At 35.0% G+C, this 23,950-nt stretch overlaps 4 protein-coding genes across 9 annotated transcripts; 1 reads left to right on the top strand and 3 right to left on the bottom strand.

Annotated features, from left to right (window-relative positions):
* Nucleotides 1-9: 9 nt before the first annotated feature.
* LOC145601237 (DNAJ protein JJJ1 homolog) lies at nt 10-5,545 on the top strand. 2 transcript variants are annotated; one of them, XM_081657220.1, is made up of 4 exons: nt 10-1,633; nt 1,679-1,874; nt 4,864-4,922; nt 5,024-5,545. In XM_081657220.1, the coding sequence occupies exons 1-4, from the start codon at nt 135-137 to the stop codon at nt 5,079-5,081; spliced, it is 1,812 nt and encodes a 603-aa protein (XP_081513346.1). In that variant the 5' UTR covers nt 10-134; the 3' UTR covers nt 5,082-5,545. The 2 variants fall into 2 exon arrangements, with proteins under 2 accessions (XP_081513346.1, XP_081513339.1); XM_081657213.1 differs by having other exon boundaries at nt 15-1,874.
* A 202-nt stretch (nt 5,546-5,747) lies between these two features.
* On the bottom strand, nt 5,748-13,840 carry LOC145601228 (histone deacetylase 5-like). Its single transcript, XM_081657202.1, has 14 exons — nt 13,647-13,840; nt 11,623-11,824; nt 10,436-10,582; nt 10,171-10,283; nt 9,815-10,026; nt 9,275-9,339; nt 8,764-8,934; nt 8,575-8,661; nt 7,796-7,892; nt 7,566-7,684; nt 6,944-7,137; nt 6,636-6,759; nt 6,283-6,347; nt 5,748-6,195 (listed from the first exon to the last, which is right to left on the bottom strand). The coding sequence occupies exons 1-14, from the start codon at nt 13,820-13,822 to the stop codon at nt 6,030-6,032; spliced, it is 1,938 nt and encodes a 645-aa protein (XP_081513328.1). The 5' UTR covers nt 13,823-13,840; the 3' UTR covers nt 5,748-6,029.
* A 5,035-nt stretch (nt 13,841-18,875) lies between these two features.
* LOC145588432 (uncharacterized) lies at nt 18,876-21,551 on the bottom strand. 5 transcript variants are annotated; one of them, XM_081645090.1, is made up of 6 exons: nt 21,343-21,551; nt 21,168-21,255; nt 20,964-21,044; nt 20,015-20,099; nt 19,377-19,533; nt 18,876-19,058 (listed from the first exon to the last, which is right to left on the bottom strand). In XM_081645090.1, the coding sequence occupies exons 1-6, from the start codon at nt 21,374-21,376 to the stop codon at nt 18,943-18,945; spliced, it is 561 nt and encodes a 186-aa protein (XP_081501216.1). In that variant the 5' UTR covers nt 21,377-21,551; the 3' UTR covers nt 18,876-18,942. The 5 variants fall into 5 exon arrangements, with proteins under 5 accessions (XP_081501216.1, XP_081501224.1, XP_081501209.1 ...); XM_081645098.1 differs by having other exon boundaries at nt 21,335-21,551; XM_081645083.1 differs by having other exon boundaries at nt 20,964-21,054; nt 21,335-21,550.
* A 234-nt stretch (nt 21,552-21,785) lies between these two features.
* LOC145588467 (uncharacterized) lies at nt 21,786-23,197 on the bottom strand. The gene is made up of 2 exons (XM_081645119.1): nt 22,900-23,197; nt 21,786-22,806 (listed from the first exon to the last, which is right to left on the bottom strand). The coding sequence occupies exons 1-2, from the start codon at nt 23,153-23,155 to the stop codon at nt 22,244-22,246; spliced, it is 819 nt and encodes a 272-aa protein (XP_081501245.1). The 5' UTR covers nt 23,156-23,197; the 3' UTR covers nt 21,786-22,243.
* Between the last annotated feature and the right edge of the window lie 753 nt (nt 23,198-23,950).

A 23,950-nucleotide genomic window follows, 5' to 3' on the forward strand; every position in this document is an offset into this window, starting at 1 on the left:
TTGTCACTTTCACCCAAACCTCTACCGAACCTCACAAAGACACAAACCCTCAATTAGTTAATACCTCTCTTTACATACACAACACCTACCTACAACCTACCCATCTCTTCTCCGAGCTCAAAACAAACACAACAATGGCGGCAACCGAGAAGAGGTGCTATTACGAGGTCTTAGGCCTCCAACAAAGCTGCACCCAAGACGAAATTCGCAGCGCCTACAAAAAGCTCGCCCTTCAACGCCACCCCGACAAGCTCATACAATCCGGCATCGCCTCCGCCGACGCAACCGCCGCATTCCAAGAGCTTGTTCGAGCCTATGAAATTCTATCCGACCCCAAAGAGCGTTCTTGGTATGATTCACATCGATCCCAAATCTTGTTTTCATCGAATTCTGGAAGTGATTCTAATTCCAATTCTGATTCCCCATTCCCTGATTTGTTTTCATACTTTTCTCCTTCTTGTTACACTGATTATACGAATCCTAAAACTGGGTTTTACAAGGTTTATGGTGATGTGTTTGATAGAATTTATGCGCATGAAATTAAGTATTGTAGGTTGATGGGGTTGAATTTAGGGTTAGTTAAGGAGGCCCCATTGTTGGGGGATTTGAAATGTGATTATAGTCAGGTGAATGCGTTTTATGGGTATTGGTTGGGGTTTAGTACTGTTATGGATTTTGGGTGGGTGGATAAGTATGATGCTGCTGCTGGGGAGAATAGGAAGTCGAGGCGGGTGATGGAGGAGGAGAATAAGAAGGTGAGGAAGAAGGCGAAGAGGGAGTTTAATGAGACGGTTCGGGGTTTGGCCGAGTTTGTGAAGAAGAGGGATAAGAGGGTGATTGATATGATGGTAAAGAAGGAGAAGGAGAGGGAGAAGAAAAGGGCGGAGGAGATGGCGAAGAAGAAGGAGAGAGAGAGGGAGAAGTTGGAGAGGGCTAGAATGTATCAGGAGCCAGATTGGGCTAAGGTTGAGGAAGTGGAGTTGGAGGATTTAGAGGAGGATGGGGAGGGAGAGGAGGAGAGGAAGGAGTTGTATTGTGCTGCTTGTGGGAAGAAGTTTAAGTCGGACAAGCAGTGGAAGAATCATGAGCAGTCGAAGAAACATAAGGAGAAGGTGGCTTATTTGAGGAAGTCTTTTATTGAGGAAGATGATTTTGAGGATGTCGAACAGGTGGATGTTGATGGTGGAATTCAACATGAAACTGTGGAGCCTGTGGCAGAAAATGTGGATGATAAGAATGATGTGGCAGGGAATGTGGACAGTGAGAAGTCTGAGAACGTTGTCGTTGATGATGGTTTTGTGTCTGCAGAGGATGATGTTGATGAGTTAGAAGAGAGGTTTCAGGACAGTGTTGGGTTTGAGGAGGGAAAAAGTAGATATGAACTCCCTTCTGATAAAGAAGATGGCATTGGCAATGATGAATTAAATGATATTAGACAGTCTCCTGGTGGATCCGATGATGAGTCAGTTGATCTTGAAGCCATGATATCTGGTCGCCGGAATAAGAAGCATGTGACTTCAAAGAATGAATCTTTTGAAAGCAATAATGTTCAGAGTGAGGATGATATAGAACCTATGGAGTATAATAACAAGAAAGTAAAAAAGAAGAGCAGAAGAGCCAAGAAAGAGAAGGACAAACCTTCTCAGGCAGAACCATCAAGAGTAGGTGATAATGTTACCAATGTGCCAGTTGTGGAAAACAATGGACTCAGTGCTTCAGATACAGCAAACAATGGGGATGATGATCAAGTTGATCATGACCCACAAACTAGTACCAAGGCCGGGAAAAAATCTTTTGGAAGGAAAGAAAAAGGTACCATCAAGCGAGATACTGAGGCAAAACCAAAGAACTCGTGTAAAGGAAGGAAACAAAAGGTGAGTAGTATAACTAGTATTAATTTTATCCAGTACTTTGTAGCAATTTCCTGCTCATTGTTTGCGATGATCTTTGTTTTCGACATTACTTATATCATGTGCAATTATCATATGCAATAATATCCATCTTGGTAACTTTTTTTTTTCTTCTTATGCGATATCTAGTTTGTATCCTGAAATAGTATTTGGTGTAAAGTAACTTGAGAGATGCAAACATTTGTCGCTGAATGGAGAATAATATTCATTCTTGAGGAAGATTGGGTTATTGTTTGATAGGGAGTAAATATAAATAAAAGATATTCCTCATTGAATAATAATTTCAGTACCATCAAATACCCTTTATGACCATAAGATCCACTGAAAGCTGCTTCTCACTTTCTTGCACATACCTGCTGGACGAGTTGCTTCTCTAGATACTATTCCCTCTACTATACTTTCCTTTTCGGGTGTCCTAAAATAATTTTTCCATTTCCTATTATGGTGTTCCAAAATAGTCCCTCCTTCCTACCATACTTTTCCCATTGAGAAAATTTCATTGGAATTAAGATATTTTGGAACATGTATGATTTGCAATTATTACCTTACATTTGTAATTGTATTTCTATTGGAAATTACATGATTCAATGTTTGAGGAAGAAAAAACATTTGCAATTGTAATCTTTTAGGAAATTACATGATTCAATGTTTTCGGGAGTAAAAACATTTGCACTCGTATTTTTATCCTCATTTTTTCCAGAAAATTGTACCCTTTTTATGCATGAGATTACGGGAAAATGATTTTTGGTCTTTTTTGCAAGAGTGTTTAGAATGCAACAATAACATCTATACTTTTATCTTCTCCCGACATTGAATAGTGTAATTTCCAATAAAAATACAATTACAAATGTAAAATAATAATTGCAAATCATAGATGTTCCAAACTTCTTAATTCTTATGAAATTTTCATATTAAAAATATAGTGGGACGGGGGAAGTATGATTTACCTACCCTCAAAGGCACACTATTATTATGAGCATATGGCTTGCCTGTGTGTAATATGCCCATATTTCTATTTATTGCTTGTTTTATTTCCCAATAGTTAAAACGGAAGGAATTGTGTTCTTGACTCACTTGCAATTACTAAATAGTAAGATCGCATTCGGGATATAATAAGTTCCTTTATTTGGGTCCTCGTTATGTCTTACTAGAGATCAATATTGATCAATGGACTAAAACGAAATAAATGCAACGCTGACCTAAACGGATTGTATAAGATTAGACATAATGTGTTAGATCAAACAAAAGAAAAAACGAGCCGAAGTTGGGCTTGGTGTGGCCGACCAAGTGGAGTGGAAAAGGGGAGTATTAAGTTGCCCTAATTATAGTAATATGATCATATAGTTGGGGTTTGGGAATAAAACATATACACAGTATATTTTACCTAAAAGAAATTACGTATAGTTTTACTCTCCCTCCCGCTCACATAGCCAATTCTATACTCTAAGTCTCCAAGGAGGAGGTGGTTTTCTTCGGTCGGCGGAGGTTTGATCTACACCGATGGAATATTTGTAGAGGAGCTTTAGTTGCGGTTCTTAATCTCCCAAAATGTCTAGTTTGCATAGAGAAAAATCATGCTACGAAGGCGTTACTCTAATCTATTTTGTGATCCTTTGATTGTATATGCATTTTGATCTTGGTTTGAGTGCTATGGATATGATACATGAAATTTTACTCGGTGTAACTCACATACTATATAGGGTTTTAGGTACTTTTAGCAAAATTTCATGTGTCATTTACATTGCACCTTAACCTAGATCAACATGCATATACAATTGAAGGATCATATAATATAGATTAGAGTACAACCTTTGTAGCTTGATATTCTTCAATGCAAACTTGACATTTTGGGAGATCTAGAGCTGCAACCGAAGCTCCTCTACAAATATTCCACCGTTGTAGATCAAACCTCTACCTTCTCATTCTTGGAGAAAATAGTCGGCTATTTGTGAGAGAGGAGACGAAATTATATGTAGTTTCTTTGGGTGAAATATGATGTGTATTACAAGTACTTTATATTCCCAAATCCCTAATTATATGATCATATTATTAGGGCAACTTCCGTTTGGCACACTAAGCCTACTTTGGTTCGGTTTATTTTATTTATTTATTTATTTTTAAAATCCAACATTTTATGTCTGACCTCATAAGATTCGTTTAGGTGGGCATTGTGTTTATTTCATTTTAGCTCAATGGTCAATATTGGTCTCTAATAAGATATAATGACGACCCAAATAAACAAACCTATAACTATTTGCTCTATAATCTCATCCTTATCATATTGTATTTGCCCGTGAGTCGAGGACACAATTCCTTCAATTACTATGACCAATCTACCAATGCTATAACGTGTAGTATAATGAACTTAAATAGATGATATTTTTAAAATAAATTTCCTCATATGATTTAATTAGTAAAAAGAATATCCTTGTGGAAGGATAAATTTTCAATAACATATTATGTATATATGCATAGTTCTATTTCCTATCCTTTAATTTGATATCTTTATATCCTAATATTTACCTATATACTATACTCAATCAATTGATTGAAATGAATCAATTAATTTATTGCTTTTTCTTGTAAGAATAGGTATGATTATTGGATAATCCTCGTTCACGGTTTGCTTTTTTACTACAATTTTATATTAAACAAAATTAAGTTAAATGTTAGACCATGCTAGATTAGTCCTCTTGGAAGTTCTATCTTACATTCTACGGTTGCCTATTTCACATTACTCTCTGCCCTAAGAGTAGAAGAGTAAGCTTGTGGAAAAGTTTTGTACATGAATCTCTAACCTTAAACTTCCATGCTTTAATGAACATGTCTTACTTTATTACTTGATGTTAAGTTGCTGATTGATTTTTTAGGAACAAAGCTCTTACCTCTTTCTTATTTATTTAACCAGTTTGTTTGCATGCTTATACTAAACTTACATTCTGACTTGCTGCAGGAAAAATCTAAAAATCATGAACCTGTATGTGAAAAATGTGGGGAAGAGTTTGAGTCAAGGTAATAATAAAATTTGTCACTAATCCTTGTTTAACTAAACTGTTGCTTTGATGTTTGTCGTAGTCCTGGTTGTTTCAATTTTAATGTGGTGCGTTTGACAGATCTAAACTTCACAAACATTTAAGTGAAACTGGTCATGCAACGGTGAAAATTAGATGATGAATTGGAAATTGTGTTGCATGAACACATTCTTCTCCCTCATATTGATGGTGCTGATTAGCTGCATGAGGATGATTATTCTACGTTCAAGAATAGATGTTGTCTTGGCCTGTCAATTCTTGGGAGCTAATATCCACAAAATCTGTTGCATTGGGATATCTTGCTCGAGTCTCTTCAACATAAGAGAGAATTTTGGATGTAGCCAAATTTTTTTCATGTCAGGATGACCGGGTTATGTAATTGTTTGTGCCATCTTTGGATGGATGTTCTTTATCTGTATTTTTTGACGGGGCAAGGGAGGTTAGCAAAAATTATTTGTACTGTGCTGGAAACAAGAAAGATAGTAGACAGGAAAGAAGAAAGGTAACTCAAAAGGCAAAATTTTTTGTACTAAATGTTTACATGGAACTTCATATAAATTAAGCTGTAAAGAGATATACTCCAATGACTACGTTTTTTGCTTAGCTTGTGTATCCCGTAAGTAGATATTATAGCTTTAACTGCATTACAGAGGTTTCTTTGCAAGAACGATTGCAGACATGCCCAATTTTTATGTAGGCTGTCTGACTCTTGTATGCCCGTAACGGCTGTAAGTACTTGCAGAAATTGGCTTCTGAAGCTGGTACACACAAAATAAATAAAAAAAAAATAAATAAATAAAAAAAAAAAAAAAAAAAACCAATCCTTCATTAATAATAAATTAACAGAAATGCTGATCCGTCCTTACAAAGAACTTTGACATGTTCATAGGACTAAGAAATTGATATGCCCCCCAATAACAATCACTGAGGCAGTACTGTAGCATAGAATTAAGTAGCCAAGCTAATTTACAAATTAGGGCACAACATATTTACAAAATCTAGTGCAAGCAACTTTGCATCATCACTAATCAATGATTATCCAAAATAATGATTTTTACAATAAATTAAGAATCTGCTCCATCTAGAATCAGAGAGGTCTTGCAGCAGCTTCTTTTATGTAAGCTAATGCTTCTTCTTCTGAAAGCTGTCTTCCTTCTGACAGTCCCCTGATCAAGGTATTAGCATAAAAATTGCCAGGAGCACATCGTGGTAATTTTGCAGATTTGAAGGCCTGTACATCATGCAGATCACACCTGAAATAGAAAAAGTCACATCATTTGATACTGGTTTGTGGAACTCATCATTTACAATCCACGGATAACAAGACTTGTAAAACGTACGTCATGGTAAGGATAGGAACACCCTGCTCCTCGCCCAAAAAGACTACATTTCGATACCAACCTCCCTGCATTTGAAAGAAATTGCTTTAATTAGCATAGCAGATGAAAATTTTCCTTGCTCCTACCATCAAAAACAGGAGAAATGGAGTGAAAGGAGGTTGGGGGGAGAATAAGTATAACTAGTGGATGTCAAAGCTAAATTTAGGTCCCATTATCACACCACTTGAATCCTAATAAATATTATGGTAAAATCATGAAATTAACTTGAAGCAGGACTATTAGAATTATATTGCACAATTATATCCGAACTCTGGAATTTAGATGTGCACTTAATATAGGGCTGTACAACTCACCTCAGCAATGGAGAAGGATCCAGTATTTTTAACAGTATTAAGAGCTTCCGATGTAATCCAAGGAGCATCAACATTACAACTTAAGGAATTTTCTTGAAACAAAACATCATTAAACTGCTCCAGCCTATATACAAATCAGAGTTGGCATTTTAAATGTTAGATGTTTGCTGAAGCTGTTAATGACATACCAAGTTGTACACCCAACTTGGGGGGTTGTGCATCCGTGTGTGTGTGTGTGGGGGGGGGGGGGGGGGGGGGGGGGGGGTTGGGCGAGATGATATAAGAAAAGATGGAAAAAGATCACTTACGTAAGTTTATACATGCAGATATAAGATTTTTCCACTGCACTACTTTCAGGATGAAGGAAAGCAACTCCACCAGGACCCCATGTTTTAGTATAATCACGGCCAAAGAATAATCTATGTGGAATACACTTCCACATGATATCTTTTGGTGGGCTACTGTCCATGGAACCTGAACATGACTTTTGCATACCTTCCACCTGATACATCAGCAAATTAAAAAAGCCAAATGAGGACTGACATATACATAACTCACTATCGACTCTAGTAACATATCACAGAACCTTCAGAGTACAACTATAAGATAACTTTACCCAAAAACCTCCTTGAGGACAACACAAACCACCACTCTCCAGACACTGAAAGTTGCCATTTGAACATGAAATTAAATGCAGTAGGCTACGTATATGTTCTATTTTATATGAGACATCTAGAGGTTATACTCTGGTGTTTAATTACAATGGCGTACAGAGAAAAAACAACATAATTACTTTTATTAACAGGAAAGGACATATAGAGCATGAGATTCATGCAAACATAAGTCAGCAGCAGCCACTAATTTAGTCCATCAGACCAATTCTAAAATATTATTTTTAGCAATTACTTGCATGTAGACAACATAGTTTACCTGTCCACCTTGGATATAACAGAGAAGTCTCGGTTTCCACATATTTGAACCAAAAGATGCATACCAAATATCAATTAGCTTCTGCTCAGCTCTCCAAGAGACTGAAGCATCCTTCTGATCTGCACTCCAATAAGACAGCAAATGAAATTAGATGGGGAGGGGCAGAAAAGGGTAGTGGCTGGAAACTTCTAATACTTGCTTGGAAGAAATAAAATTCCTTCTATCCGGACCTTCATCAACTTTCAGTGCTGAAAGCGGTTGTATAATATCCTTGATAGCTTCCTCAATATCTTCAGTTTCAGACTCAGAGCTCACTTCAACCAGCAGCTGTTTGCAGAAGAATTCAGTGACACATTAATGGAATATTGATTGTGATAAATAAATAAAATGGAGGTAGCATATATCTCAATTATAAATCATTTGATAAAATAGGCAGATGAGAAGTCAGGTTAACCTCTAAGAGAATGCTGAGATTGCGATTAACGCATTAAGGGAGATATAGAAGAAAAATATATATAAAAAAATGAAGGTAGATAACAGTGGTAGATGGGTTGAGGTAGTGATTGTGCGAGGAGGGAAGAAAGGGGAATTATCACCCCAAAAATCAACCTCCCCCCACCCCAACACACACACTCAAAACTGAGGTTAATAATAAATGCCTCATCCATTTCCCTCGTTTTACCATCACAACATCATCCCTTCTATTACAAATTTACAATGCCTCATCCGATTTGCTTTTTGCACAATTTTCAATGCAATATTGTAATAATAATATCTCAAGCAACATAATATAAAAAAAGTCTGAATATTACATATTTGGAAACTAAAAATCAAGATGAATCTAACAAGATCTCATAAGACTATATTTTGAAGTATAGAAAAATCGTGAAAAGTATTATATTTCATTCGATTGTAATCTCTCAAGATTCCAAATAGGCTTTGGCCACAAATATATGGAAAATGACAAGCAAATTCATTATGGCCAAGATTCATGAAGTTAAAGTATTACCTGAGATGCAGGCGCTTTCTGGCTTGTTAGCTTTTTTGGTAATTCATTGGCGAGGCTTGGCCAATACACACTCAATTTTTGCCGAACCTATGATAATACATGCACTTTTCATAGTAATACAGGAATATGCCCTCAAAGTCAAGGTGCTGTACATCAAAATTAAATAATAAAAACCACATATATACTCACATTTTCTATGACGCGCCATGTTGATTCAAATGGATAAGCCTCAGAAGATCCATCAATTGGCTTTTCTTCTAACAACACTTGCACACATGCATGAGCGGAATTTGCCAAAGATTCAAGATTATACCCGCCTTCCAAAGAAAGTAAAATTTTACCTTGGGCAAAATCCATTAACTACAAAAACAGAGTATAAGAAAAGAGCAAGTTTTGGTAAGCAACAGGACCTACAAAGAATTCAAAGATAAATTGTAGAATACAGCTATGTGCTTTGTCATCCTTTTATCATGGTTGGTCAAGTACAGTTACCCAACAAGCATTTTGGGGACTTAACTTAGCAGAAAAATCTTTTACCAAGATTGTAAAAAACATTCAACTTAACAAATACCAAACCATTAACATGTAAACAACCAAGCTTACCAGCACTATGCCATAAAGGACAATGATTCGTACCACAAGGTCCACAATGTAAAACACGTTAACAAGCATATATGCCTAAAATTATTTATATACCAACCTTTCTCAGCAAAACAGAGTAGCCATATGGAGAAATACAGCAACCGCCAAGAGGATCACGAACAGCTGTTGCAAAAACACTTTTAATACCTAGAGAAACTTAATAATATAAATCTAGATAAATGATCACAAAATCACATCTACCAGCTACAGATAATGCAACATTTTAAGAATAGAAAAAAAGATCGGAAAGTACCAAACAACTTTTTAGCATTTTTTTTAATTTCAAAACCATCAAATATGGAAGGGAACTCAAGCTGTTCCATGGATTTGCTTATAGTCTAAGCATCCCAAGATCATATTATGACAAGTTGACAACTAAACAGTAAAAGTTTTAAGAGAAAAGAATAGCTGGATGTCATTATTAGACAAAATAGATAAAATTGTCAAAATCTCAACAAAGTTAGCATAAAAAATGGCCTGGGCAATAGTTGAACAGCTTGATTGTTCATCAATGGTCTAATAACTAGGGACTGTTTCGGTACTACACAGTTCACACAGAAATTAATGAAAGCCATTAACCAATTTCATCTTAATCAACCTGCATCAAACCCGGCAGAAACTATAATCATGTCTGGATTGAATTCTTTAGCAACGGGGATCAATATGTGGTCCCAAGCAGCAAAATAGTCTGGATCACCACATCGACCTTGTTCCCAGGGCACATTAATGTTGTATCCCTCCCCTGGTCCTTCTCCAATCATACTAAGATCGCCATCATCAGTTCCAGGATAAAAACATCCAAAGTCATGCCTAAAAATACAACGAGCCAATGAATAAAAATATTAAGGATATATGTATCCTAATTGTTTGAATTCATACAGAGAAAATGAAACACTCGGAAAATGTTACATAACCATTCGAAGAATAGACATAGTAAAATTTTCTAATTTTTACCTGTGTACTGAGAAGAAAAGAACACGAGAATCCTTCCAAAACATTTTCTGAGTGGCATTGCCATGATGAACATCCCAATCAACAATCAAAATTCTGTGAATTCCCAATTCTGCCTGGGAACAAAATATTCAAAAAAAAAATAGTAAAGTCAATCAATAATCAACACAAACAATTTCTTTTTCTTCTTTTTTTTTTTTAAAAAAAAAAAAAAAATTCAGGTCCTTCAATAAACTGATGGAAGGGGGCGTCAGCAGAGAAATCTCACTCTTTCATTCAGCAGATAACTAGCTGCAACAGCCACATTATTGAACATACAAAAACCCATGGGCTCATTTTCCTCGGCGTGATGGCCAGGAGGCCTCACAATTGCAAAAGCAGAATCAAGCTCCCCTTTGGCTACTTTCTCTGCCGCCTATTTGGAATAGCATCAAATACTTAGTTTTAGTTCATAACAACATTAATACAAACAACACGAAGGAAAAACACCCAGTGGCCTAGTCCCCAGCAAAAAGGCAAAAAAAGAAATAAGCCTTTGCAATTGCAAGAGAAACCATGAACTAGCATTTTTGTCCAATACAAATATTTGACGTCCAAAGTTCATAATTTTTCTAAAGATTTTTAGAGAGAAAAGTAATGACAAGAAGTTCCTCTACAATGAAATGACTTTGACTCATGATATTAGAAATATATACTTCCTCCGTTTTTTTAATAAGTGCAACATCACTACTTATGGAAATGATCCCTCTTTATCTCTCTCCTCATCACCTGGGTCCACTTCTTTATCTCCCTTTATCTTTCCTACACACAAAAAAAAATGTACTTCTCCTACACTTCGCACTTGTAAAAAAACAGAGGAAGTATGCTAATAAGGAAGAGCCAAATAGGACTCTTGTAAGAGTTGTAACAAGACATACAATGAAACACCAACAGTAGACAGATCACAGACTGGATCACTGGATTAAATTTAATGGAGTAAAAATAGTCAATGACTTTTCATTAAAGATTTCAGCATAACAGACTCCCTACAATGGTATGAACAAGGCTGCTTGCAGATTTACCTTCCCTCCTTACCCCCACAATATTTACTCCTTTCCACTGACTCTCGGTCTCTTACTTTTTCCACTTTTTTCTTACACCTACTCACTGCATCAACACTCTCTCCATTAAGCTTAATTTGTGAGCAAATAGTAACCATAAAAAACTTACGAGATTTAACGTAGTATCATTATTATTTCTATTTACTAGCCTAAATAGTTTGCTAACTAATTTTTAACACACTTTCAACATTTATAGATTTAAATTATGCCAATTTGGTCACAGTATCCAGATCCTGCATAATTCCATTATAAGGAAAAGTTACCAAATTTTAACAGTGGACAGTGTATTATAACAAATTAACAATCAAGGGCAGCCATTAATTGGAGCAGCTCAGCATTGTGCTGAACTTATTACCTCTATAACAGACCCTGCAGCTAAATAAGCTGCTTCTGATGAACCTTTGTTAAGATAAATAGAATTATATTTCGAAGCGATCCTATCTCTGTGAGAATCAAACTGCTTGGAGCTTATATTGCGGATCAGGTCAACATGGGTTTTGGAGTGAACAGATTGTATGTATTTATCCTCTGCTTCCTTAGCATCCAAAACAACACACCTGAAAAAAGAGAAAGGAAAATATAAAATTTTAGAGTACACATTCAATAATAGAGTTGCAGTATAATGGTGCTCTAAACTATATAAGGTACTCATGAAAAAATAATACTGAACTTGCACAGCTTTACATAAACACTGCTTTCATTTTTCAAGCAACCACAACAGGACCACAAAGAGGCTGCGGATTTGCACAAGACTATATCAGCAAACACTTTTTCTGTACTATCCCTAGAAAAAAAGGTAACATAAAGTTTAGGGTGAGTTAACATTTGAACTTTCTTATATTATTCTTGAAGTTACCGTTAACTGAGATTCAAAGGAAATATACATTGTTATGATTGCAGAAAAATCTAAAAGTATACAACATAGCACTTTCCCACTGTTTTTGCTCTCCATACAAAGTTGTGGATTTGATCATTTACTTAATTCCAAGTTCCAACACAATAGTTGTTCATAAAAGTTAGATGCAAAAGGTGCACAACATCAAGCAATCCTTTACATCTTTTGCACGTCTTCAAAGAATTTGGTAAACCATTCTCTAGAACTGCACACGTCCACAGCCTAAATAACCTATGGATAGTCCATTCTCCTTCAGTCCAGCAAACTCCATATAAAGTACACAACACCTTACCAACAAAATTTAAAGACAATAACAACCTGAACTTCAATAGTGACACGTACTAGACCGTAGACAAACCTCGTCCCACAATACATTACCAAGGCCAATTTATAGGGGCTCTCGTTACTAATTCAAACCAAATGCTTCCACTTAAAGAACAAAATTAAGTGACCAAATCACGAAAACCCTCACAAAAGATACTAAATTTACAAAGAATAACATAGTCCCTACACCGCAGCGCCAAATTCGAACACACAATCAAAACTTCTTTGCGCTCATCTACTAGCAACTCTAAATTAAAAGTCCTAATCATGAATATCATAGTCCCTACTCCGCCAAATTCAAACTCTGCAATCAAAATGTGATAGATCAACCTAAGGAGGGGTAGTATAGGTATTCTACTAATATTAGCTCACTAGGTTTAGAGTCCTTAGTATAAATAGAGAGGGAAGGGAAGGAAATAGGCAGGCAGAAATTTGGTGTGAACCTTTCGGAGAGTTATGGCCTGAAGCCATTATTGGAGAGTTGTGAGCTAAACTCACTATCGAAGATTGATAGCCTTAAGCTATTACATTATCCCTTGTAACCCTTTCTCCATCATCAATCAAACTTAAAGCTTCCATCTTTATTAATTCTTGCAACTTACAAAAATCAGATAATCTACATTATTCAAAGAATCAATCTTTCTCTATAATTTTACTGTTATTAGCATGAGTTAGTAAGCAATAAACATCAGTCCATTACACAAAACTTCTTTCATTGAACCTTACACAAATTCGCGCTTATTTACTAGCAATTCTAAATAAAAAGACCTAATCATGAAGATCCTCACAAAAGATTATACATTTGCTAAGAATACCATAGTCCCTACTCCACCAAATTCAAACTCTACAATCAAAACCTCTTTCATTTAACAATACACAAATCCCCTTGTTCGTCTACTAGCAATTCTAAACAACTTCAACCACCACACACATTACACAAATCATAACACCAAATTCCTCACAAATAATTCATAAACAAATCATCACCCAAACCCAATAAAAATAGTAAGTTCTACTTCAATTTTGCACAACTTTCACACAAAACAAAAAAATTAACACAATAACCACATTAAAAAACCAAAATTCAGCAAAAATAGCAAACAAATAATTGAAATTAAAATTAAAAATAGAAATAAAGGTTAAAAAAAAAAAAGAGAAACCTTTCAGTGAGACCGGAATAACGAAGTTTGTTCCAAATAACCCTAATTCGATCAGGACATTCAGGATGATCATCACCATCAGGAGTAGTATGGTTGCACATTCGTTCATCGTAGACTAACCCTACTCTTCGTCGCACCGTATCATTTCTCTGAGAATGTCCTGCTTCTTCCGCCATTTTTTCTCTCCAATTTTGGTTGCTAAAAAAGTCAAATGTTTATAAGACTAGTCTACTTCGAACTAAAGGAAGAAAGAATCTGAATCTATGTACTTTACTTTACTTTTTTTTTTTTAAAAAAAAAATATTTTTTATGGATTAATTTCAAATTTAAATCACATCTCAAATTTTTTTTTTTTTTTTTTTTTTTTTTTTTTTTCCTTTTGGACTTTGGAGGGATTTTTTTTTTTTTAATTATTACTTTTTTTTTTTAGTAGCAAGCAATAATAACAATTTTATTTTTTGAATTTTTTTTTTGGTGTTAAGTGAGTCACAAGGGCGGGGTATCTCCTAAAATCGAGAGGAAAGCTCTAACCACTTGAGCTATCCCTCACTCTCAATTTTTATAAATTTAATAGGGGTTTTATATAGATTGATTTTGTTATCCGGTGGAAGGTGATCTACTTAAAGTGGTTAAATATATCATGTTCTATGAATGCTTGATTTTTTCTTTTGATCATATTCAAGTAAGTTTATATATATATATATATATTATAATGACTTATTGGGTTGGGATCCAGCGAGAAACATATTTAATGTGAGAAGCATGATGAGTTGAGTACTTTGAAAGTTCAATACGAATCCATTGTAAGCAAATAATAGATACATTGAAAATACACTATATATATATATATATATACATTCAAAATCTAGTTTTATATGAGAATGATATAAGAAAAAACAAAACAATAGGCTCAAGTTAATTTTAGTTTAGGACACAATTCAAAATAGAGGGCTTTGACCCATTAGAAGATGTCAAATCAATGTTTTGCACTATATATGTACCCATCAGCTAGGTTGCACAAGAACGGGTACGGACACGGATACGATTACGAAACGGATACGGTAAAACGTCTATCCCCAAATAAGGTACACGGGTACGGGATGTTAATATTCATAAAATATACTTTTTTAAAAAAAAAGAATTTGACCATATATTTGTCATTTCGTCCTCTCATGATATTATATAGTATCATATAACAACATGAAGGCACCCACATCATTTAACAATTACCTTATTTATCTTACTCTACTTAAAATTTCTCAATAAAAAAAAGTTGAACAACCTATATCATAGTAGGATACTGTCCGAGACGTGTCGTCATGTGTCCCACGGATATTAGTGTCTTGACACGGTGTCCGACCTGGGCACAACAGTTGGATGAAGTGTCCATGCATCCCATCAGATGTACAAATATCTCTCAGCATTGATCTAAACTCCACAAAATACTCAAATACATCTAATATGAATTGATGATACATTAAGTCTTCATTACAAATACATTGATTCTTCATTATACATTTGTTAAGTAAAAAATAAAAAAATAAAAAATTACCAATTAAGATCCAAAATTAATCATCACCTACTAAGTTTGCCATAATAGACTCACGAGATCGTCATAGAAGAGTTTACATTCTTTCAAACGAGTCACAACATCAATTATTAGGGCAATTGCCCTAATATTTTACATCTGAGTGGCAAGGTATATACTTTACTCTTGAGCTGAGAAATCATGGACCATAATTTGAACATGAGAAGTTACCCAAAAATTGCAGAAACGCATTGTATTTGATTAAGACGAATCATCTTTAAAAGAAAAGGCTAAGAGCATATGAGGTAGAAAAGTTGGAGTATTGCAGTGCAAATAAATAAAAGAATACTTAAATATACCTATATTTACCCTTTTGCCACTAATAAAGTGCAAACATTAGAGTCTTTAGATTTATTCAAGCTGATGGTATGTATACTATGTAATGCTTCTCACATAAATTATTCTTCTCACATGAGCTAAACCTTGATTTATAAACAAATTATACATATTATATGGTTATAAACAAATTCTGATTTCAACACCACTTAACTTTTTCATCCAAAAAACCGTTAGTGGGTCCCACATTATACACATGTCAATTGTGCATTGGATTAAAATAAAAAAAAAAAAAAAAGGAAAACCCTTAAAATACCCAGCCACCATTGACGCCGCCATTCCTACAACCGTTCTCCAACCCAGCCTCCACCGCCGTCACCCAATCCCAACCGACCACCCTCGACCCACAAAATCAGCCAGTCGACCACCCATTGACTGTCGAAATCAGCTCAAACGTACCTACGAAAGAACCCGATCCCCGATTTGGTTCAAGATGAGGGTGAGAGGAGTAGGGCGGTTAGTGGGTTTGGGTATGGGTGGGTCGGGGTTTCGGCGGTTTGGCGACGTCTTTTGGTTGGGTTTGGTAGAGGAGTACAGTGGCTGGGCTGGTTAGGGTTGGATTTGGGTGGTTTGGCGATGAATTCGGGTTAGGGAGACGATAATGAGGGCTGGGCTGGTTTGGGTTGGGTCTGGGTGGTTCGGCGACGGCAGGGAGACGATGATGGGGGCTGGGCTGGTTTGGGTTAGGGTCTAGGTGGTTCGGCGACGGCGGTGAGACGATGATGGGGGCTGGGCTGGTTTGGGGTCTGGGTGGTTCGGCGACGTCTGGGAGACAGTGATAGGGGCTGAGTTGGGGTGCCGACCATGGTAGGGTTGAGTTAGGGGCTGGGTTGGGGTGCCAGCCATGGGCGCCGGTGGTGGTGGTGGTGGTTGAGTTAGGATTATAGGGTTTTTTTTTTTTTTTTTGAATTTTTTATCCAATAGTTGATTGACACGTGTACTGTGTAGGGCCCACTTAACAGTTTTTTTGGATGGCAAAGTTAAGTGGTGGTGAAAGCAAATTTTTGGTTTTTTTTTTGTGGTGTTATAATAAAACTTTTTTTTGGTGGTGTTATTATCAAAATTTGTGACAATTTTTGGGTGTTATTTTCTAATTTTTCTAAAGTAAATGCAAGTCTTCATAGCAACCCAAGATACTAGCCTACGGAGTATTACTCTTTCATCAATCAGTGGGCCCAAGGTGGTGATTTGAGCAAGGTGTATATTACATATTTGGTACATATATATTTTAGAACCTGTGTTATGTACGATTTTACAGTACAATAATATTTTCATTATTCATTGATTAAAAAACGTATTAAACGAAATCATTGTTTGTAAAATAAAAGCATAAAAAAAACTATAATTGTAATATTTTATAGTACAAGTAATGTGAGAAGAAAGGAGTATGGAGTAATACTATCTCCGTTAATTATTATGTGTAACAAAGGGGTATTATTTGTAAGACATAAAATATTTCTTTGTTGCACATATTAATTAACGGAGGTAGTATTATTTTTAGTATTTATAATGTTAAAGCTTACTCTTATTCTCAATTAAGTAGTAATATATAATGTTACATAATATTTTTTATTTTTTATTACTACACTTTTAAATTTTATTTAATTATTATGGTTGCGCTTGTGCATCCTTCCTTCTCTAAATATAAGACTAAACTTAACAAACTTCTTTAAAAAAAAAAAAAAAAGTTACTGCAGAAATTTTTTTAATGAGCCATTGACAAGTATAATTTTGGGATAACTATAAAGATTATTTTAGTGTAAATAATCATCCATCATTCTCACGATGATGATGAAAAGGAAAAAAAAAATTCAATCATCCTGCAAGATGATGACGATGGATTAAAAAAAAAATGAATGTTTTATATATATATATATATATATATATATATATATATATATATATATATATATGACACGTTAAAAAATGAACACGTGAAAAAATATGAATGTTTAGGATAAACTGAACATTTATCGTACAATTTATAGAATAGCTAGATCAGACCATGCATAATAAAATGAACATTTCATATAAAAATATGAACACTTTTAAAAAATGAACATTTAATATTAGATGAATACATAAAAATGAACACATCAAAAAATGTTGTGAACATTTAGTATATTAAAAATGAATATGATTTTAATACTATGTGTATTCATATAGGTTCAAATTATTTATATATAATTATTAATAAAATATAAAGATAAAAATAAATCGTTAAAGTATGTTCATTTACTTTGTACTAAATTTTCATTTTTTATGTATTAAATGTTCATTTTGTACTACATGTTCATTTTAAAAGTACCACGTGTTCATTTTATTTTACAAAAATTATACACAATTTCTATTTTAATTATTTTAACTCCATAAATTTAAATATCCATCTTAAATCTTATCTTGGTTCATTATAGAGAAAATAATAATTGATCTATCATGTGATAACTTAGAAAATTACAAATCACAAATGAAAATTGATAGAAGTCAACAATTTTGTAACATTCACATATTTATAAACCAAAAAAAAAAACTCAAAATTACCTCACAATTCACAATCGCGAAGAAGATGATGATAATGGGGATTGATACAATGATGACAAATTGGAAAATGCTCGAAGTAGAAAGACAAAGAAGAAGAATTATGATTGAAGGAAAGTGAGATATTTACTAGTTCATATATTTTTTTTTTTTGAAAGAATTACTAGTTCATTTTTAAAGAAATAATAAAAGAAAGAAAGTTTCAAAATGAGGATAAAATTGAGGGGAGAGATTAATAGAAGTAATAAAAGAGGAAGAGTTAAGATATTAAGAAAGGGAAAAAAAAACGTATGTTTATTTCTGAAGTATTAAATATTCATATATATATGTTGCTGTTGCAGCTAGCTTAGCTACATAAGGGTGTAGCAAAGAATTTGCGCCCACACTTATACTACTATAAATATCCATCAAGGGGCCAAAGGTAAAGGAGAGGTCAGTCTTACACTAAAATGACCATCCTCCTCCACTCTCTCTCCTCTAAATCCTCTCAAAAACATGCATTGTATGGCATCTAACTTGGGCGTTGGAGGCTATGCCCCGGGGTGCGGGGTTCACTCCCTGGGGTTTATTTTGCAGGTCCATTCAAGGACCAAATCCGAAACACTTACATTGCTTTAATTATACGGATTTGAAGAAGTTACGACCTCTATTTTCTTTAGTTTGACTTTTATCTCAAATCATTTTTTATATAAATAACATACACCATCAGTAAGGACTATAATCATAGGATTAAAAAATCGAACACACCACCAAGAAAATAAAACAAAGAACAAATTGGATCTTTCATTCAAACACCATTTTTGATCCCCAAAAACATCACCATGCCTGCAACATCTAATTCTTAGTGAATAGATCAACCAAGTGAGAGTAAACCCTTTCCCTATATGTATCTCTGTTATTAGGGTCGAGCGTGTAGATGATTGCCCCCGGATGGTTTCTCAGCCTTGCAACTGCATACATGTTAATGACAGCGTAAAGGATTTGCAAATTTCATGAAAGCAACTTTGAATGTCGAAAACAGATAATAACACATATAGAACGAATTAAGGATAGAAGAGACTTGAGTTGGTCATACAATGAATAATCTCAAGTAACACTGACTGAATACGGTGTGAACACATAGTAAAAGACTTGAGAGTATAGACATATATATATATATATATATATATATATATATATATATATATATATATATATATATATATATATTCTAAATGATAGTATGACTCGTCAGAGAACAAAGAAGCTTAAGTCACTAGCTACCATACCTCCGGGTATATCTCGGCCATGTCTTGCGATTGGTATTGTAGCCAAGACAGGGATATTGGAGTTCAAGAGGTTCAAGACTGCAGGAAAGAATGATGAGCTATACAACTCCATCTTACCAACTTCATCAATAACAAACAAGTCTGTATCTTCTTTAATCTGGCAAGACAAAATTAGGCTGTCAAAAATCAGATGAGACAGATAAATTTCTAAACAGATATCAAAAGGTTATTATAGATAGTTGGCTGCTGAAATCATAAAATAATTTGTTACTGAGTAAATTTTATTACAACTGAATCTTAAAATGGTTTCAGAGTCAGCACTTGATATACAACGCTACCTTCTATGATTTAATCAGAAAAAAATATAGGAAATTCCCTCCATCAAGATTGAAAACAACAGATTTAAAACATAAACCAGTCAAGTATTCAGCAATAATATACTAGACATAATTTCAGTTGGCTTAGAGTTTTCACACAAGCATTACACGAATAATCCAAGCAGCAACTTTGTAAGGCTTATTATATTTTGTAATGAGAATTTCACTGGATAGTTATATCGCATTTGAAGTAGTCTTGGGGGAAGGGAAAAAAAAAAACTCATTTTCACCTGACAGAAGAGTTAGGACAGTGCAAGTTACCTGCAACTCAGGCAAAGCTATATTTTCAAAAGAAGCTATATCCACCCGATATCTTCCAACAGTAGGCCACCGCACAGATTCAGGGCTGCCACAATACAAAAATGTGTTAGATGTGAAAGGCATTGTTTCATGAGGCTAGAGATATTCTTCAACAAACAATTAAGGTAGATTCTTTCAAAATAACAATTAAGGCAGAGTTTAACATGAACATATAGGCAGTTGGTGCCTTGGTGGGATAGAGGAGAGGCAAAGCATAATTCTCAGCAAACAATTATTTCACAAGGAAGCTGGAAAACACCAGAAACTGTTACTCTTTCCATCGACAAGTGAGAATCGTGTATAGGTAACTAATGTAAGTGAAATGCCCATACAACTGTTCCACTAATTCAAATTTCAAACAGCTCAGGCAGATCATTGCATGCTTTCAGAATTACAGGAATTTGAAAGCATAATCAAACAACCAAAAAGGCATTCATGTTTAAATCGAAACAATACCAAACAATGGAAGACCCTGAGATTTTCAAATCAAAGTTAATCATTTGCCAATTCAATAAGCAAGTTCATAATAAAAAGGGAAATTTCGCCATATATGGAAATAAAGAACCCCATAATATCTCATTTGGTTATCTGGGTTCACAAGCTCAATTTGACTTGGTGATAACATACTCTTTAATAAACTAGACTAAAACCCCTTCTCATATGAAGGATGATATGACATTACTTTCACTCAATTATCCCAATTATAAGCACAAGAGTTGTAAAGTAAACATTCAATTATCCCAATTAGATCACAAAAAATTTTCAAAGCCCCCGAGGATGTCAACCAACTTAGTTGATTAAAGTCATTTTGGACAAATCCCAAAACACGCAATCAAATCCCGTCTACATCATTACCAGACATTATATCTCTCCACACACACAAATATGAAAGGGTTGGTAAAGTTTGTACCTGGGATTGTTAATAGAAGCAAGGGTACCTCGTTGACCATTCACAGTTACCACCTCAAAACCAACCCTCTCATTTCCTTGTCTAATCTCACCTTCCCAAATACACAATCACATCATTATCACATAAGTTTCATATTAATCAAAATTATTACTTTGAATAAAAAATTTGCAGAAAAGGGCAGCATAATTGGATAGAATTACTTACGAGTATAGAAACCTTGGACCTTCAAATTGGGGTTTAAAGCTCTCAGATTTTCCAATACTCTGATTATTAAAGTTGTTTTTCCTACACCCTAATAATCATAGAACAAGAATTTAAGCTCATAAATTGATGAAAATAGAATTATTAATTAAAAAAAAGGTGTTACTTACTGGGGCACCTGAAACCAATATGCATTTTCCAGGAGCTGCCATTGTTAAGAGAAGGATTCAGAGTATAGGAGGAATTGAGGAAATAAAAAAAAAAATTCTACCCCGTTGTCGCATTTTATACTCCGTGTAAGGTCCCCTTCACATCACCTTATTTTAAGAGGTGAACTGAACAGGCCTAAGACTATTGTTATAGAGTACTCCGTACTTACCTCTCATCGTCTTTTTATGTATTATTCAAGGGTTCCGGGTATATGAAGAAAAAAAAAATACCATAAAGACCTCATTTGAATATCGAGAAATATATCGATTTTTGCGTCATTATTTTATGTAGCCGTGAAAAATACTCTAGTAAGGTTTTAAGAGTAAACTCTTAGAAATTCAAATTGAACCCGAAATTGACAAAAGAACATACCCCTCCCATCCTTTTCCTTCTTTTTGCTACATGAACAAAGTGAAAAATGTAAGCTCATTTTTTAGATTTATAAGATTCAGCATCTATATCGTTCAAGGTTCAATCATTTCTCCTCAACAATAACAAGCTAATGTAATCCAAACTTAAGCTTCAAGTTTGTATGAGTTAAGATTCTACCAAAAGGGAGGAAAAAAAGGCGCACGAAAAAGAAAAAAAAACGAACACAATTTTCCATTTCCCACATGAAAAATACTTGTATGATGTAAGAAACAAAAAAAATCGAGTTTTGGGCTTAGTAAAGATCCCTGAAATTAGCCATCGCGCATACTTCTTTTCTGAGGAAACCAAGCTATTTCTGTCCTATATCTACACTGATTCCTGATGTAGCTCACTAATTTCCTGTATGCTGTTTGCTGTACATTTCTGGTATTGCCTAATTGTTAACAAGTTAATGCTGTCCACTGTCTAATTACAGATGATGTTATCATGCTCATCGCTTAGAATAGCTGCTCTTGGGCATCAGCCTCTTGTTTGACTTTGCTTACAAAACTGCCTGCATTTTTTAGTTCCATCAATGCTGCAAATCTATCAAAACTCCTTTGCAATTCTTTCTCGAATTCCAAGCCAGTGTCCTCTATTGCTTTTGAGTTAGTCCACTCTCTTTCAATTTTGATCGGAGAGAATTCAAGTACTGACTCCCCTGTGCTCTTTGGCGATGCTTTGACCTCGCTGCCTGTCTCTATCTCACTTTTTATGAGGCCATCACATGAATTGACAGTGGGTTTTAAAACAACAATGTCGATATTATCCAATTCCCTTCCTCCTAACATATCAACAACCATGTCTTCGGCTTCATGCTCTTCTGACATTGGCTGCTGTACTTGCTGGCTGTATGAAGAATGGACAGCATCATCCCTCGCTGACAAAGACTTTGTTCTTGACGGTTCTGTGATCTCATCTATCACCTCAGAGTTTTGTGCAGGAATAGTTGTCTTGGATGCTCCTAATTTAGCCACAGAAGGACGGAGGACTCCCCACAAGAAAGACTTTTGATTTATTTCTGTGGTAACACAAGGAAACAGAAATAATGACATTAAGTTGGAGACATAAAGTTGTCAAAAATACAAGTTTAAAGAGTAAGGGCAAAGCTTACTGCAAGAATCTTTTGGCAAATGTTTAGAGGAAAAAACAATTAGCTCCACTTCATCAAAGCTAGTTCTCAAGAGATAGTCATGCTCATCAAGATAGTCCAAAAGGGAATAGTATCTTTGCTCAAGGTCACAAGTTGATGCAGGAAAACCTCCATTCTTATTGGACAGCCTAGGAGGGAGAAAATATAGGCCAATGTGAAGCTCACCAGGGACATCGTCCTCAAAGATATCCACCCAATAATCCCTTTGAGGCAGCATGTTTAATGCAAGTGTCTTGGGAAATTGTTTCGACACCTGGTACACTTTCCTGTGAACCTTACAAGGAGGATGTGCTTGAATGTCATTGAAAATATTACAAAGCCCAACATCATTTGTGATCTGAAAAGTTCCCCTGTCGAAGCAAACAAGATTTCACATGTCAGAATAGGAAAGTCAGGTAAGTGGCAATGTTTACAGTTCAGCATATATCAGCTATAATGTGGTAGCTTCTGCTAAATTTGGCTACTGCAAAGTTGAATAATTTGCACTCTTGTCTACACTGGGAGGAGCCAGAAAATTCTCCAATTTTTTCCACAGGGAATGAGGGTCGTACCAAATATATTTAGGGGGCATAAGTTTTCCAAATCTGTGTTTGAAAAAGTTCATGGCACAAGATAACAGGGACCTTAGTCCCTAGGTGCAAAGCACAGATGTGAAACGTGTGCCTCATCAAACTAACGTGCACTTCTAAAATTTAAGAGATTATATACTTTTCATGTAAAAACATGTTGCAGGGATGAAATCAATAGTCAGTGCACCCTCACAAAAACTGCTCCAAATTAATAATCTTCAATATGTCAAAGCAAAGTGTATATCACCTCCACGTCGGGGACATTGCAGGATGGTTAGGTAGATGGCTATCAAACACCATTGTAACTTTTGGAGACTCCCTCCCCTTAGGATCAGTTTTCTTATTCCAAGCCTCAATACAAACATCCATTCCTGGTCAAACATATTAAACTATGAGAAATTCAGTCTGGAAAGTAGTAGGCTGTACAGCACTACAACTTGAGG

The sequence above is a fragment of the Chenopodium album genome, chromosome 2 (assembly GCF_948465745.1).
Source record: "Chenopodium album chromosome 2, dcCheAlbu1.1, whole genome shotgun sequence".
Lineage (NCBI taxonomy): Eukaryota > Viridiplantae > Streptophyta > Magnoliopsida > Caryophyllales > Amaranthaceae > Chenopodium > Chenopodium album.

Coding starts and splice junctions, on each gene's coding strand:
- LOC145601237 (XM_081657213.1), top strand. CDS start 135: ATGGCGGCAACCGAGAAGAGGTGCTATTACGAGGTCTTAGGCCTCCAA. Junction 1,875..4,863: donor GTAAAGGAAGGAAACAAAAG/GTGAGTAGTATA, acceptor GACTTGCTGCAG/GAAAAATCTAAAAATCATGA. Junction 4,923..5,023: donor GGGGAAGAGTTTGAGTCAAG/GTAATAATAAAA, acceptor TGCGTTTGACAG/ATCTAAACTTCACAAACATT.
- LOC145601228 (XM_081657202.1), bottom strand. CDS start 13,822: ATGGCGGAAGAAGCAGGACATTCTCAGAGAAATGATACGGTGCGACGA. Junction 10,583..11,622: donor CTGCAGGGTCTGTTATAGAG/GTAATAAGTTCA, acceptor TATTCCAAATAG/GCGGCAGAGAAAGTAGCCAA. Junction 7,685..7,795: donor AGCACTGAAAGTTGATGAAG/GTCCGGATAGAA, acceptor ATTGGAGTGCAG/ATCAGAAGGATGCTTCAGTC.
- LOC145588467 (XM_081645119.1), bottom strand. CDS start 23,155: ATGCTGCCTCAAAGGGATTATTGGGTGGATATCTTTGAGGACGATGTC. Junction 22,807..22,899: donor TTTGCCAAAAGATTCTTGCA/GTAAGCTTTGCC, acceptor GTGTTACCACAG/AAATAAATCAAAAGTCTTTC.
- LOC145588432 (XM_081645083.1), bottom strand. CDS start 21,376: ATGGCAGCTCCTGGAAAATGCATATTGGTTTCAGGTGCCCCA. Junction 20,100..20,963: donor GCTTCTATTAACAATCCCAG/GTACAAACTTTA, acceptor GTATTGTGGCAG/CCCTGAATCTGTGCGGTGGC. Junction 19,059..19,376: donor TGGCCGAGATATACCCGGAG/GTATGGTAGCTA, acceptor ACATGTATGCAG/TTGCAAGGCTGAGAAACCAT.